This window comes from Porcisia hertigi, chromosome 24, assembly GCF_017918235.1.
Source record: "Porcisia hertigi strain C119 chromosome 24, whole genome shotgun sequence".
NCBI classification, from domain to species: domain Eukaryota; phylum Euglenozoa; class Kinetoplastea; order Trypanosomatida; family Trypanosomatidae; genus Porcisia; species Porcisia hertigi.
In genome coordinates, this window is record NC_090583.1 from 80377 (window position 1) to 96610 (window position 16234).

The following is a 16234-nucleotide window of genomic DNA, read 5'->3' on the forward strand; positions in this document are numbered from 1 at the left end:
CTCCCTCCTTCTTTTTGCATTTGGAGGGAGGGGAGGTGCATAAGTCCGCCTCTCTATCCAATCCCCACATTCACGGTTTATTATTATTATTATTAATTGGAGCGAAACCATTTGGCGTTTCACATGCGCCCGTAAAGACAATAGAACCACCGAGATAAATTCGAAAAGGCAGGCGCACACACACACACACACACACACACACACACACGTGTACGCACGTGTAAAGCTTCACATAAATACACAGAGAGCTGCTCCCCCTCCCCCGCCCCTCCCCCCCTCTCTCTACTTTTCTTCATTCTCAATCTGCTCCGGGGTAGAAAATCCCTTCTTTTTTTTCTTTGGCATTCTCACCGTCATCGTGGTGCTGTGCCTTTCTCGCTACCTCCGCCCGCCCTCCACCCATCCTGCTGCTCTAGTCTTCGAAGTGGCTCAAAAGACGGAGCAGAGAGCTTGGAGGAGCAGGTGACCAGCTACACCTAGCAACGTACTGGTTTTTTTTTTTGAGATCCTACCACACAGTTTCTGGCAGCATCTTCGCTAATGAGCTCACATATTAGGCTCGCTGAAGGCGGGCTTGCTCCAATGTCGGATGAGGAGGAAGACGACGTGTCAGAAGACCTGGAGCTAACATTCGTGCCTGCGTCAAAGCGATCGGCGGTGGCGTCCTCATGCTTCGTCAGCCACCGCGCAAGAAATGCGACGTGTTCCGCGTTGACCTCCTCAACGGGTACCTCCACCCTCGCCAGCGAACCCAAGCCGCGCACAGAGACGGTCTATGAGCAGGAGCGCAATGCAAAAGCGCGTCAAGTTCTGGCCGAGCACCAGAGGAAAGCTCAAGGGGCTCTCTTCTCGCTGGACACCTTTGAAGCGCTGCTACCGGCGCCGTACGGGGTAGCCGACTTTCCAGATATGACCGGTGTATCCCCCTCTTTGTCTACGTCTGCGCCGTACCAGCAAGATGGTCAGCGGCGGGGCCTCTCGCAGTATCGCGGCCGTGGTGGCACAGAGTTTGGTGGACGGGGGGGTCCGGGTGGGAGGGGCGGCGGGCGCCGGCACCGACTGCCAAACCCGAATATGTCGGAGGAGGAGCAGGCGCGCTACATCCGGCACCGACGGAATATGGCTGTCACCCGCAACGCATTACGCGAGGTCGACCCCGAGACGCTCGAGTACATGGAGGTGACACAGGCGCCGGACCAGGTTCCTCTCAATAGAGGTCGCGAGGGTTTCTCTGCGCCCAGCTTCAGTACCAACCGCGGACGCGGTGGTTTTGACGCCGGTGGTGGTGGTGGTGGCATGTCGTCGTACCGTGGTAGGGGCACCGGTAGTGACTGGCGCGGCCGTGGCGGGAACCGGTTTTCATCTGCTCCTGCTGTCCGAGGCTCAAGCGTTCATCGTGGCGAAGGGCTTGGTCGCGGTGGTGGTGGCAGCTCAGCATCATTCCGTCCCTTCTAGTGAGGGCAGGGACGGCGCATCTAGCCTGTGTCCGTGTGCGTGTACGTTACCTGCGTGCCTCCCTCCTCCCTCTCCTCCGTGTGTAAGAGTCTAGTTTAAACGGGAGGGAGGGGGGGGGGCGGAGGGGGAAGCGCAGCGACGGCCGTGGCGGGTAGGAAGCCCACGTCCATATGGTGAAAACATGTACGTGATGGAGAAGCGAGAGAAGCTGCCACTCGATGGGGGACAGTGCTAAACGTCGCAAATCCTAACAGAATGCATCTCTTGTTGTCTCCACGTCGGTTTATGTGCTTTGTGTGTGTGTGCGTGCGTGCGTGTGTGTGTTTGAGGGACGTGCGAGCACTGTACAACAGCACGTCCCCCCAGACACACCTAAACTAAAAAGACACCGACACAAAAGGAGTTGAGAAGTGATATAATGGCGACCATCGTTGGACGCTTTATCCCCTCATGTGGCGTTTGTTGTTGTTCAGCCACCGGCTGTGTAGCGGCAGCCCCCCCCGTCCTCCTCCTTCTCCCCTTCTTGCCATAACCCGCTCCTCCACCTTCCAGAGTATGTCCACTTTGTATGCACATGACGCATACGCGGTGCGCAAAGGCCATCATTCTCTTCTTCTTGGCATCCGCATCTCTTTTCGGAGCGGCTCCCAGCGGCCTTTTTCACATACAGAGAAAAGTGCGCCTGTGCGTCTGCGCGCGCGCATACGTCCTCTGCCATGAAGTCGAGCGACGAAGCCCCACCTCACAAGCGTCTCGCGTCGGAGCAGTTCAAATGTGACAGCACCAGCCATGTGGGTGCTCGGGAGCATGCCCACAGCTCACCGGCTCTTAGCGCACGCATGCGCTTTATGAAAGAGTTGGAACGGTACGCTAGCGATGACGACGACGACTCTGGTGTCGACAAGGATTCCACTGTCGCAGGTGCTAGACCGACGTGGCAGAGAGGACCAGACAATGGAGCGCTGCAGAGGAGCTCCACACCGCCACCTGCATCCGACATGCGCGTTGCGGCGTCATCTGTCCGGCCATCAAGTATATCCCACTTTTTTTTCGGCGGTGAAGGTGACGAACACGACGAAGGGGACGATGACGGCATCAGTAATGATCCAGTGAGGGGCATGACATCCGCTGTCTCGACCGCGTGCACCCTCACCGGCGTCCACGCCACTAGCTCAAACAACGCGAACAGGACTAACGGCAGCAGGGCAACGCCGTCCCGTGTCGGGCTGCAGCTTCTGCATCGCATGCACGACACAGTGAACACATCCATCGACCGTAACAAAAACAGTCATCGTGACCCCGCTGTCAGCTCAGCTCCAACTTCTGTGGTCACACAGGGACTATTCGCCCCGCTGGGTCGCACCTCGAATGCGGCAGCTAGTAAGGATGGACCCTGTATGCCATTCGCACAGAAGACACGCGGCAACTTCGAGGTGGTTCACTCCTATGCTCCACTGAGCACCGGTGGCTTTCTGAGCACCGCCAGCGCGGCGGATGACACAATGGAAGGGCAACAGGTGCGCATCGGCGACGTTCTTTCTCTGCGGAAGCACCTCGGCTCTGCAGCGTCATCATTGAGCAATGGAGCGGCGGGTGCACCCGCGCTTTCTGGCGCAACCTCAACCGCTCCTTCGCCCACCAGCCCCACCAGCGCGGCGCCGGGTGATGCGTCGGTCACCGGCTCGTTAGTGGAGACGGTTGCGCAGAAAGCGATGGGGCACTTCAAGAGAGCCGACACCTTCACCCCCGAGGAGCAGAAGTATGGCCGGCAGCTTACTCCTGACATGGTGCGCCTGCTCTTTGAAGTCGCACGGGTGGATCAGCAAAGTCGCAGTATCGAGGCGCTCTTTCTTGACGGGACACGCGCGAAAGTGTCTTTCTTCGAGGTGCGACCGGCAGGATACGTGGAAAGAAGGATGTACGCGAAATGGAAGGCCGACCCAGCAAGTCGCCCCGTGGCCACTATCCTTAGCAACGCATCGTCTCCCACCACTTCATCGGCACAAAGCGGAGCCGTGCTGCCGTCCTCGGCGTCAGCTCCCGTGTTTCCGCCAACATCGCCGGTCACTGCCGCCGCGTGGTGGGTGATCCCGCGTCTTTTGGTGCGCCTCACGACGGAGGCGGCCGGTGACTGGTATGGTAAGAAGTGTGTCGTCAAGGCCGTCCAGCGCAGCGAAAACCGGGTTCGCCTGACGGAGTGGATTGAGGAGGGTAGCAGCAAAGGCGACCATAGTAGTGGAAAGCCCATGTCCACTGCTCCTGAAACTCGAGAACTGATCGGGGTGGACGGGCTCGAGACAGTGGTCCCCAAAAAGGGTGGCCGCGCCATGGTGGTGCTGGGAAGCCAACGAGGCGAGATGTGCATCATCCGCAACCGCATTCGGGGCCCTCATGGTGAATTGGCGGCCGTTGAGGTGGAGATAAGTCGAACCAAGGAGGTGATGACGCTGCAAGCAGAGGAACTGTGTGCCCTAGCTCGATGAACTCACAGCCGTCTGTCTGGGTCTCTCGCTCTCACCTCCCATTTGCCTTGACACCCCCCCCCCCCCCGCCAAGGAGGGGGAGGGTCAGGCCCTGAGAGAGAGAAAAGCTTTTTTTTCGTTCAACGTCTGGGGCAGAGAAGACTCAAGGAAAGAGGGCTGGGGGGGCTGGGGCTGGGGCTATGCCATAAACCATGTCTGCACTCGCATTCTCTACTATTACCAAAACGCCTCGCCCTCTGCAAGGCATACACGTGCACGTTTTTGGTTCCCCAGTCGCAACAGTAATACCACTCCTCTGTCTAGTCCCCCCTCCCTTCCCCCCCCCCCTGTAGGATGCGCCTTGCTGGATCCTGCGCTGCCACGTGCGCGCGGCTGCGTGTGTGCGGATGTGTGTTCCCCTGATTGGGGGCCTCTGCCGCAGCTACTAATCCACCTTGCCTCTCATCGCCCCGCTCCATTTACATATATATATTTTTCAAGTATTAGTTCGCTCACCCTCCACCCATCCCTCCTCCGAAGCGTACGTCTGTGTACATGTTGGCATGCCAGGCTGGCGTGCACGCACATACATACATACAAACGGGGCAGTCGATGTCGCTTTGTCTTTTTTGTGTTGGATTATGCGGGAGTGTGTGTGCGCGGTGAGGAAGCCCCACGCATCTGCCCCCCCCCCCCCCCGACTCGACCATACCTCTATTGACTATATCTTCGTTTCTCCTGCCTGGCTTGTGTGAGAGCTGTATTCATGTGTGTGGGACGGTGGGAGGGGGGAGGGGAGGGGGGCGTACCTACGTGCCCAGGCATTCTTGCGTGAAACGCCTGCGACCGCGCTGCTCGTATAATTCTCATCCAAGCGGCCTGCCCTCGGTAGCAACAACCCAGGAGCGGGCTCCGAGGGGTACACAGTTGCCCAGGGTGTGAGGGACGTACGTACGTCCGTCGCGGATGCAGTGTGGCACTACATGCGGACCACGCGCCTCTCCATTCCCTGTCGCCGGTGCGAGCACATGTGAGTTGTTAAAGATACCATCTATCATCACCACCCCTCTCATAACTTGCTTTACCTCGTTCCGTCCATGTACCCCAGTCGCTCTTGAGACTTGAGGGGGCCCAACACGGCCTGCCTGATCTACAAGCGGCGTCCTCTTTCTTTGCTTGATCGGCAACTACACTTGCCGCGGTTGTAATTACTCACCGCACTCGTACCCCCACCCCACTCCACCCGCCTCCCAAGGCAAGTACCCTCAGCCGAAGCAGGAAGACAAGACTACATGTCCAACACGCAGCATTTGTACACTCAGCGAGATGCGGCGGCGGTGGCATCAGCCACTGCGGAGCAGTGCGGCTTCAGTGGTGACTTGTGCCGCATTGCTCCGCAGCCATTTGATGTGTACGTGGTGCTGGACTTCGAGGCAACGTGTGAAGAGGGCAGAGGGTACTTCGCCAACCAGGAAGTGATCGAGTTCCCGATGATCCTGGTCGACGCTCGCACCGCGAGACCGGTGGCAGAATTCCAGCGCTATGTGCGGCCGGTGAGGAACCCTGTGCTATCGGCCTTCTGCACGAGGCTGACGGGCATTACGCAGGACATGGTGAAGAACCGTGACACGTTCGCCGTCGTGTATCGCGAAGCGCTTGAGTTTCTTGCAGCGGCCGGACTCGGCGATGCGGCGCCGATGCGCAGCTACTGCATCGTGACGTGCGGTGACTGGGACCTGAAGACGATGTTGCCGGCGCAGATGCGTCTCAGCGGACAGCAGGAAACTCCTCTATCCTTCCAGCGGTGGTGCAACTTGAAGGCATGTATGTCGAAGCTGGGCTTCCACGACTCTGTGCGTCGGCGTGGGCCGTCCGAACTACCCGACATGCTGCAGATGGTTGGCCTTCAGCTTCAGGGACGTCATCACAGCGGCATCGACGACTGCCGCAACATCGCCGCAGTGCTGTGTTCATTATTGAAGCGAGGCTTCGTCATCGACGTCACGTTTTTCACCACCCCAATTCTTTACTGGCACGCCCCGGCGGACGCACCACTTCCGGCCTTGGAAGGGTTGCCGAGCTCATTAGCTGAACACGCTGCGCAGCAGCAGCAGCAGCAGCATCAGCAGACAGCAGCGACGAAGAAAGGTTTAGCAGCTCGGCCCACGTCTTCATCCAGCCTCGTCTCATCACCCCTTGCAATCGACACCGATCGCGATGCCGTGTGCGAGCTGCTCTCCTCCGAGGACTCTGCTGCCGCCGCTTCGCAGGTGCTCAGCGATGAGAAGTGGAAGACCGTCTCAAAATTCGTGTCCGCTCTCCTCCGCCACAAGGCGGTTCAGTGGCGGGTACCTATCACCTCCAACGGCTACGCGCTGCTGGACGATGTTCTGCGTCAACTCCAGATGAGAAAGAAGCTGCATGTTCCCGTGGCGGATGTCGCTAGGATGGTGCGCGACTCAGATAAACAGCGCTTCAAATTAGTGTATGGCTTGGCAGACGGTCGTCTCTACATCGCCGCCACGCAGGGTCACAGTATCGATGGTGTAGAGCCGCACCTGCGAGCCCTGACGAGTGTGGAGGAGGTGCCTGTGGCTGTTCACGGTACTTACTGGAAGGCTTGGGAGCTGATCCGGCAGTGCGGTTACCTGAGCACTATGAACCGACAGCACATCCACTTCTCCAAGGGGCTCGTGAATGACGCGCAAGTGATAAGCGGCATGCGCCAGAACGTACAGCTATTCATCTACCTGGACGTCGTGGCAGCTCTTGCGGATGGCGTGGCGCTATACGAGAGCTCCAACGGCGTCATTCTGACTCCTGGCGTGGGTGACACGCGACAGTTGCCCCTCCGATACGTGACGAAGGTGGTAGACCGCAGTAGTGGTCGAATTGTTTACCCTCCGTAATGCTGTGCGTGGCACGAGTGGGGCTGAGTCGAAGCGGATGGGGGGGGGGGAGTGTTACGCGGATCACACACACACACACATATATACATATATATATATATGTAAACGCATACATTTGTCTAAATATTTCTTCTCTGTTTGCTTTGGCGTCACGAGACCGCCCCCATCCCCTCCCCCGCCGTCGTCGTCGTGTCCTGTTGTGCATGTCTGTGCGCTTCTGTATGAATGCCGTACCCAAAGAGAGAAGCAACGTTGATGTCTTGGTGCCTCCACTCCCCCCCCCTGTTGCGTCTTGTTTTACTGACCATTGCGTCGATTCCAGCGCACGGTGAGACGACACAACTTCGCATTTGGTGCGTGTTGCTCTCGTTTTTGTTCTGAGGCGGGGCGGAAGTGTGCGGAGGTCAAATTATCACCCTTCTGCCGCCTCTACACGTCTCCGCGACACGTACACACGCGCGCAGCCGAGAGTGCATGTTCTTCTTTCTACTCACCTCTTTCCTACTCGATCCATCTTTACCCACGGCATCATCTCACTCGATTCCACCGCAGGGCGCGACGTCAGCGTCGTCCTTTGCGTTGGGGTCTTGCGTCCGATCACAAGGGGTGTCACGTTATCCACTGAGGTCCATCACACGCACTCTGAAGAAGCACAAAAAAAAAAGGGCGGCAGAAACAAAAAAAAAGGCGAGAGGTAACCCGCCTTTTAGAGAAGCTGTAGGGCTTATTGAAGTGGTCGTCGTCGACATGCACACACAAGTATACGGAGGGAAACAACGATTTGCCGTTAGTACGCCACCCCTGACCCCCTTCCCCCCCCCTTCCTCCTCCTTCCCCTCCCCGGTCCTTCACTTTTATTTTTCGTATTCGTATTCGTGTGTGTGTGTGTGTCCAAGGGGAGAGGGGGGGAGGCTGTTTCGTTCTTCTTCTATTGAACAATGTCGACCACGACGCCAGCATTCCCGCTGCCACGGGCGCGGTTGCCAGCCTTGCAGCAGCCCCCACTCGACTCCATCACTGTGTACGACACCGCCACTCACTGCTACTTGCTCGGAACGGACAGCCTACAGAAAAACTTTATTCTCTTGTCCTGCCGCAAGCACGCCCCTGTGCAGATGCCGTTAAACTGCGCTGGCGGGAACAAGGGCGCTGCCACGCACGCTGGCAATGATGACCGCCAGAGCGCCACCGTCTCGGAGTCCGGGGCAGAGGAAGAACGCGGAGGGGCAGGCACCACCCTCTCCCCCAGCGCCTCCCATGTCGTGTCGTTTGGCCTTGACGACTTGCACGACTTCACGAGCTACGCAGTGTACTCGCCCACCGAAGCTGGCGCCCTCGTCGACGCCTTGCAGCGGGAGCACGGCGCCTTAATGCGTGTTCTCTCTGCTGTCGCCTTTCTAGGTGCAGTGCGCTTCACTGCCGGCTACTACGTGGTGCTCGTGACGGACCGACGCCTGGCGGGCTACCTTGGCGTGCACCGGATCTTCGAGGCTGCGAGCGTGGAGTTGGTCTCACTCCAGCTTGATCCTGAATGGGTGGCCGAAGCAGAGTCACAGTCGCGAGAGCAGGCGCAGCGACTTCATCGCGGTGACGGTGTTGGTGCCGATGGTTTTGAGGGGGGGCTCCTTCCGTCTGTGCTCAAGCGAGCGGCAACAGGTGGCTGGCGGAAGGCCTCCTCTCCTTTCCCTTCCCGCCTCGCCAAGGCAATCTACAACCGCAAATCCTTCTCGTATGCCGGGACAGGCTCCTCGGCGTCCGCAACGTCGTATCTGTTCTCACGCCGCAACCTGGAGAAGCAGTATCGACAGCAGTTTATCAGCTCCCTGTCGCGCGCCTCGTCTTTTTTTTATTCGCACAGTTACGACCTTACAAATACACTTCAGCGCAATATGCTGGCCGCAGGATCAGCGGCGTCCGATGGAACTCAGGCAACTGCCCCTGTGGGGTGCGCCACGGGGTCCCACCCGCCAGGGGATCGACCTCTGCAGCCACGGATGCAGTACGTGTGGAATGATTATCTTTTGGAGCCGTGGCGGCTGAATGACCGCGACTTGTGCAGCGACGAGACCGAAATGAGTGAAGATGTGGCGGCACGTGACGACTTCGATGCCGCCCAGAGGGCACCATCTACTGGCGGTGCAGCGCGGGAGACCGTGCCGCAGTATCCGTCTGCGCTGTCGCGGTGGCGTGTCTTCCTTGTCCACGGCTACGTCACGCAGCGCGTTGTGGCCATACGCTATCCAGCCTTTCAGACGCTTCTCATCACGCTCATTGCGCGTGTGAGCAAGGGCTCAGCGGGCGTGCGCTACCTCCGGCGGGGAATCAACAGTGACGGGCACGTTGCCAACCACGTTGAGGTGGAGCAGATTGTCAGTGACGAGTCCTCATGGAACTCTACCTTCACTGCAGGTGCCCTTTCCTCCTACATTCAGCTGCGTGGGTCGGTGCCGGTGCGGTGGTATCACCCCCCGACGGCGTCGCGGCTGCTTCCGAAGCCGCCGATCGTGATTGGGCCACACGACTCGCAGTGGAGCGAAACGTGTTTGCACTTCCAGAAGCTCGTTGAGCAGTACGGCTGCCCCATCATTGTGCACGACCTCCTCAAGCGCAAGGAACACAAGGCTCGAGAGGGCGCGCTTGGCGACGCGTACCGCGAGGCAGTGCGCGCCTTGGTGGCTGCCGTGGACCGCGCTGCTGCCGCCTCGACAGACTCAGCGGCGGCCAGCCGTGACGGCGCAAAGAACCATCATGCAAGTGAATCACGCATCTATGGTACTGACGTTCTCCAGTACGAGTCCACCGACCTCCGCAGCCTCAGTCAACTCGCATGGAATACGATGACAGTGGCTGCAGAACAACACTTCCGCGCCATCCGGTGCTTCGTCAGCAGACGATGCAGCCCCTCCGTCACGACCGGACAGTCCGACGCGCGTGGCGCCGAGTTCCATCAGAGTAACTTGCACAGGATGAGAGACACCAACGAGCTCGTTGCTTCATACGATGGTTCACACAGCAGCGACAGCGAAGCCGCCGAGGTCGTGCAGCTGCAATATGGTGTAGTCCGCAGCAACTGTCTCGACTGCATCGACCGCACGAATCTCGGACAGCTTTTCCACGGCATCCACGCGCTAGGGGAACAGCTGTCTGCGCTGGGGCTGCTGCAGCACGCAGCGGATCTGTGCGATTCGCCAGCAGTGATGGAAATGCTGCTTGAGATGTACCTGGCTATGGGCGATGCGATCGCCATCCAGTACGGCGGGTCCGCCCAGGTGGGCGCTGGTGTGTTGTACCGTGGCGCGGGCTGGGATCAATTAATGGGAGTAAAACGCCTCTACAACAACGTCATGGGTGATCGAGACAAGCAAGAGGCGATGAATCTTTTGCTCGGCCGCAAGCAGCCGCACCCCCGCCGAGGTTCACGTGCCTGCAATGCTGAGATGCGCAGTCCTGCCCAGATTGTCCCACTGACCCTCGCCCAAGTTCTCCCCTCCTCCACGGCGGCGTGGGCTGGCGTGGGCGGCGGTTCACCTGCGAGGGAAGCTGCCGTGGCGCCATCGGCATCCCTCTTCTCTGGAATCCGCAAGGCAGCCTCGCGGTGGTGGAGCGAGGCGGTCTCCTCATCGACCTCGCCCTCCGGCGGCTCAACTGCTGCCACCGCACTATGGCCAGCCTCGTACGCTGCCGCGGAGGCGGAGGCAGAAGCAGACTACTACGAGCAGGTCTCCAGCGCCCCGCGGTTGCCCCCGGCTGGACTCCTAGCGTCGTGGTGGGTAAAGCCGCTGCGTCGCTTCGAGGAGTGGTATGCCGCATGCGGTGCCTATTCGCGGCCGCGCGCCCTGGGGAACGGCAATACGGCGGACTCGGACACGCAGCGGGCTTTGAGGGAAGTCACGATTCGGCAGGCGCCATGCCGATCCCCTGTCTCCTGGACCTCTTCTTCTTATCCAGCAGCGACACATGGCTCTTTACCCATGCCTTGCGTGCGCATGCCGACCTGCGTTGCTGAAGTCGTGCCGGACGTCTACAGCGGAGACGAGCTCGCGCTTCGCCTTTTAGCCGCCGAAACACAGGCGCAGGAGGACTGGTTGCTTTTCATTGCCAAGTTGGAGCGGCAATCTTGCCTGGCACCCCCTCGGCGCGACGATGCTACGCAACTGTTTCACGACAGACGTAAGGGGAGGTCGCGTGACGGTTGGAGCAGCGATAGGCCCGCAGCACGGTACCTGTTTTCGCTCTCATCCCCGGTCGCGGTGAAAACACCCACTTCGGGCTTCCCTATGTCGCCACAAACGAAGCGGTGCTCCCTTGAGGGCAACTCCACCCTACAGGGATTCACATGCCCGTCTGGGCAAGACGATGTGGGTGAGCTGACGACAGTGATGAGGATGGCCACCTCTGCCTCGAGACCAGGGGCGACCCCGAGTAGCGTGAGGGCATGTGACAAGTCACATGAGGAATCCGCACTTTTGCCAGTATCAGAAACCACGCATTCGCTGCTTTCCATACCGTCACTGACAGCCCCGCTGCGCCTCTTCACCGAGCCGTGGGTTGTTCTCCACACGACAACGCATGTCCTGCCTATCGTGAGCGCGACTGCCGCAAATTCACAGTTGACCCCCACGCCAAGCCTCTCGACTGCTGCGCTGTGTTCCGGGGGCCTCTCGGGGTCGAGTAGACGGCGTGCTGCATTGTATGAGATCCACGATGTGCCGTGCTGTGAACTGTCCTACAGTATTAGGCAAGCCGTTGCGCACCAGCTCTTTGGCGGACTGCCGCCTGCTGTCGCCGTTGTCACCGCGCACTCCCCACGACGGATGCTAGAGGAGCAACATCAGTTATGGCGGTCACCGCGGAGGACGCATCCGCACGATATCTTTCCACAAATTGTGCGGAATAGCGTGTTTGCGCAGCAGAATGCGCATCTCGAAGAGTTAGCGTATCGAGAGGTCTTGTGGATGATCGAGGGTGCCGGCATGGCGGGGGCTAGAGGTCGCAGTGCATTAGCGGAATCATCGATGCAGCCCGCATCAGGCGTGTCCATGACGCCGCTGTCATCTCCGGCGATGTTTCCGTGGGCTCTCTCCCCTCACGAAGTCGCAGATCAGCAGTGCATAGCGGCGCTGATCGTGGACCGATTCGGTGCGCCGGCAACGTGGGGGCTTGAGGACATTATACAAGTGTTGCGATATCTTGTCTACCCCGAGCGCTTGACGGAGGAGGTCCTACAAGTGCTGCGCAGCAGGCGAGTTCAGCCGCCACTCGAAGGCGCGGAGCTTCTCTTGACAAGTGCGTTAGTGGGCGTGGAGGAAAATGAGGGAAAGCGAGAGCAACGCTGGTACGCAGAGGTGAGGCGGTACTGGCGTGAGCGACTAGTCACACCGCTTGACCATACAGCCCCCATCTTCGCCCGCGACCCTTCTGACACCACCTTGACGCAGGTCTCAACACCCACGCCGTCACTGCGAGGTCCCGTAGGTGAAGGTGCACCGCTCAGGCAGACGAGACCCACACGGTCTCCGGCGCCGTCTAATCGACTGGGCGAAAAAGTCGGCGCAGACGGCCCTGTGCACGTGGCGGCGTCTCTCCTCTGCCGTCTCGCGAGTGTTCTACACTTCGCAGAGCACAACAACACAGACAGGGTGGCCTCAGTGGTGGGGGCCATGGCCAGCAGCCCAGTCGAAACTGTGCGTGGCAGCGGCGCATCTGTCGCCACATTCAAAGCCCCTCGAGGGAGCTACGTCCCTTGTAGGACCCAAGGTCGGGGTGTCGCAGTGATGGACATCCTTGCAGCAACTGCGCAAGACGAGGGGGCCGCGCCTCTCCCCTACGTGGAAGATGCACTTCTCCCATTATTGGAGGCATACCCCCACCTCCTTGGTTCTGCATCTGCCCACCTTCCGGGGCTCTTTCCCCAGCACAAGAACCTTGCTGATTCACTGCGTCGGCAGTGGATCTTGTGTGGTCTCCTGCAACCTATCTTCCCCCGCATCCTGCTGACACCGCCAACGCTGCACGACCTCCTCCGTGCGTTTTTTAGCGCGCTTCTGCTTGACGACGACCCGGTTGAAGGCCCGGCTGACAGGGCGGCTGGAGGAAATCATCAACGCCGAAGGCGATGCGATCGCCACGTCCGCTACACCTTTGCGCTCTCCCATCCGCAACTGAAACCGGTGCAGCAATGGACCAGCCTGCAACTCTCGAGTGATGACACTGCGGATGAGGCCGGGGGTGGCGGCAGCGGCGGCGATGAACGGTTTCCATACAGGCTCTTTATCGGTAACTCTGCGCTGCGGCCGCCCTCCTTGCCACAGGGGCTGCCGAGCGCACATGGCGGCTCGGCATCCTCCGTTTCCACTGCGGGCTCGCGAACACTGCACATTCCGGCAACCCTGAAGGTGCAACACTGCTGTGCTGCCTTGGACCTCTACCGCTGGTCGGTGGCACACACCCCATTTTTCTCGATTTCCCCTGCGGGCGAGACGCGTTATGCGCCTGTAGTTTCCAGCACAGGCGGCAGCGTGAAGAGCGACACCGCAGTAGCTGCGTGGCGCCTGCTGTGGTGGGCTGTGGACAACAGCCTCGTCGTGCCCGTCGTGCGCCGCCGCGGCCAGGGGACGCTGGAAATGCTGGCAGACGAGACGGCGCTCTTTAGCCTCAAGCGTGACGTCGTGCGCGTCGCCCTGAACGTGGAGCGCCACTGCCGCGAGGACGTGTGGTGCCCGCAGCAGTCGGAGGTGCTGGCCTGCTCTGGCAAAATGGTGCCTGGGTCGAGCGCCATCTACGGTGTCGACCTCACACCTTCTGTGTTGCGTTTGTACAGGCCCCTGTGCCGCAGTACCCTTGTCGGCATCTTGGCGTTGAGTGAAAATCTTGCGAGTCTCGGGCTGAGTGCTGCGACGCGGGTGCAGGAATTCTTCCGTGATCGCATCGTTCATGGGTGGGCACGGCAGTCTATCGGCAGCGTCGTCGTTGCAACATCAGCAGCAAGTACCCCCGTGTTGGCCAATGCCAGCAGTGGCACCAGCGTTGTCACGGCAGCGACTGTCGTTCGTCGTTTCCAGCAACTCGCCGAGGAGTGCCTGCGGAGCGTGCATAGTGTAATGGTAGCGCTCCGACATGTGTCGCTGGAGGCATTCGCGAGGGACGCCGCTATGCACAGCTATATCGGATTCTTCGTGAATGTGTATAATGCCGCTTACGTCGCGGCATGGATCACCAACGTGAAGGAGCTGGTGAGTAGTGGCGCCGCCGCCGCGACAGCGGCTGATGCGAACTCGCCGCAGAACAACCACTCTCACCCCCCCAATCAGGGCTTCCCTCGCAGGCCGAAACTACGCAGCATTGATCTCTTCCCACTGCCCACCTTGTGCAATACAAACTACGCTTGCTTCATGCACGCCTATGGCGTCGTCATTGGCGGGGTCTTTTTGAGTCTTGAAGAAATGAAGTACGGCATCCTGGGCGGGAACCGGGCACCACCCTACTGCAATCTGCCTCTGTGGCCTCCCATTAGTGGCAGCGGTGCCAGCCAGTGTTGCCCCTCAAGACATCAGCGGTCGAGCGAGATCAACTGGCGACAGCAAGTGCAGCGGCTCGTGCCCCTCCACCTGTGCGCTGAGGTGGCGGAGTCGGCGCGCCTTGATGCCCTTCAGCGTCATCCACACCTCCAAGCAGCGCTCGACTTCACCGACATGTGCGAGGCACTGGACCCCTGCAGAGAAGAGGCAGGCGACGATGGCGTCGACGGAGACGGCGCACACGCAGAGTCGTCCAAGCCACCGTCCTGTTCGCGTACACTGGGGGGGAGAACAAGGCTGGACTGGGGTAGTTCGCCTCACCTACCTTGCGTGGTGCAACCCTCGTCAGCCTCCTCCATGGACATCACAGTAGTACCAGGAGACTCGACTCGGCAAGACGCCCGGGGGCCGCCGTCGACTGCGCCGCACAAGCTATCACCAGAGGGACCGCCTTACCAGAGCGATGCTGACCAGAAGCGCCACCGGCGCCAGAAGCTGGTGGATGTGTGGAGCCTCGATGTTGTGCGCTACTTGCCGTTCCGCATTTTGCTTCAGCTCATAGACACGTACCTACCGCCGCCAGTGTTTCACATGTACGCTGGTGGCGTTGATATGGAGGGGAGGGAAAGCTTTGGGGGCTCCATAGGCGGTGGGGATGCCAGCAATGCGTCAGGCAGTACGAATAACAGCCTTGCTCGCGACCCTCGTTGCTCCCCCCAGCTCGACGGGAGAGACACCGTGCCGTGGTTTCTGCAGCCGATCCTCAACAACATGCCACTGGTGCACAGCTCCTTACAGTGCTCTAAGGTCGGTGCCACCTACACAGTTGCCTGCGATGGCGACGGGCCGCCAGCCGGCACGTTGATGCCGCAGGTCAGTCAAGACGCGAATGGTGTGCTGCTGCAGCAGTGCCGCATGTGGAACAGTCCGTCTTACTACATCGTCGGGGGTGACGGCACGAGCAGCGATGAAGCCGTGAGCCGCTCCTTCCAGCTACTCCAAGCATTGGCTGGCTCCTACCTTGGCGCTGGCCTTTACCACCCTATCGGCCTCGGCACTATGGACAGGAACGCTGCGGATGCCCCGCAGCGCGGTCCGGCACCGCACTTGTGCCTTCCCCTCCACGCCGATGACCCGTTTGCACAGTTACTCGCAACGGAGGCCGCCTTCCGTAGTGCTCTTGTCACAACTGACCCGCACATCTTCCGGCCAGCCTCGGCATCACCACCACCACCACCAGCCAAGTCCGTCCCGCAGACAGCACCGACGTCACGGCGCTTGCGGCTTTCGCCATCACCACTGGCATTGCCGACTGACTTTTCTCAGCCCCCTCATCTGCGCAGCAGTGGAGGGGCCGCGGGCATGTATGCAAGCGCAGCACTCCATGGCGCCAGAGCGCTCCTTGGTGGCTCTGGCACCTCCAATATTTCCTACTCGGCCACCCTGCAGAACACCGTGAAGCCTCTCTTGTACGAGCTGTGTCGGTCCCTGGAAGCGGAGATTACTCACATCACCTCCCTCCCAGGGCATGAGTGGCAGGTGCGAGCAACGCTCAAGCTGGTACGGCTTCTCGAAGAGTCGTACGTGTCTGGGATGGCGGTGCGAGCCGCACAAGCCGCGATGCGGTCCGCCTAGGCTTTCTCAGCCAGCGAGACACGAAGCATCCACGAGTGTAAAGTTCTGCGCAAGAACGAACGTGTTGACATTAATTTATACGCTCCGGCTGCACTTCTCCCTCTCTCCCTCTCCCCCCTCCCCCCCCCCCCCACTATGCCTCAATGTGTCTCTGTGGTGGCTCTCATTTTGCTACAAGGTGGTCCTCTGCGATGCCCTTCACGACAGGAGGCAACGCCCCCTCCCCAGTTTTTTTTTTTGGGGGGGGGGTGGGAGT

General features: G+C 59.9%; 4 protein-coding genes across 4 annotated transcripts; all 4 read left to right on the forward strand.

The window, feature by feature from the left end:
• Positions 1 to 540: 540 nt before the first annotated feature.
• JKF63_05557 (uncharacterized protein) lies at positions 541 to 1455 on the forward strand (the record flags this gene model as incomplete). The annotated part of the gene is made up of 1 exon (XM_067901514.1): positions 541 to 1455. One exon carries the CDS (start codon positions 541 to 543, stop codon positions 1453 to 1455), a length of 915 nt encoding a protein of 304 aa, XP_067756780.1.
• A 716-nt stretch (positions 1456 to 2171) lies between these two features.
• Positions 2172 to 3938, forward strand: JKF63_05558 (uncharacterized protein; the record flags this gene model as incomplete). The annotated part of the gene is made up of 1 exon (XM_067901515.1): positions 2172 to 3938. The coding sequence occupies one exon, from the start codon at positions 2172 to 2174 to the stop codon at positions 3936 to 3938; it is 1767 nt and encodes a 588-aa protein (XP_067756781.1).
• Positions 3939 to 5209: 1271 nt separating this feature from the next.
• JKF63_05559 (uncharacterized protein) lies at positions 5210 to 7051 on the forward strand (the record flags this gene model as incomplete). The annotated part of the gene is made up of 1 exon (XM_067901516.1): positions 5210 to 7051. One exon carries the CDS (start codon positions 5210 to 5212, stop codon positions 6824 to 6826), a length of 1617 nt encoding a protein of 538 aa, XP_067756782.1. The 3' UTR covers positions 6827 to 7051.
• Positions 7052 to 7764: 713 nt separating this feature from the next.
• JKF63_05560 (uncharacterized protein) lies at positions 7765 to 15978 on the forward strand (the record flags this gene model as incomplete). The annotated part of the gene is made up of 1 exon (XM_067901517.1): positions 7765 to 15978. One exon carries the CDS (start codon positions 7765 to 7767, stop codon positions 15976 to 15978), a length of 8214 nt encoding a protein of 2737 aa, XP_067756783.1.
• Between the last annotated feature and the right edge of the window lie 256 nt (positions 15979 to 16234).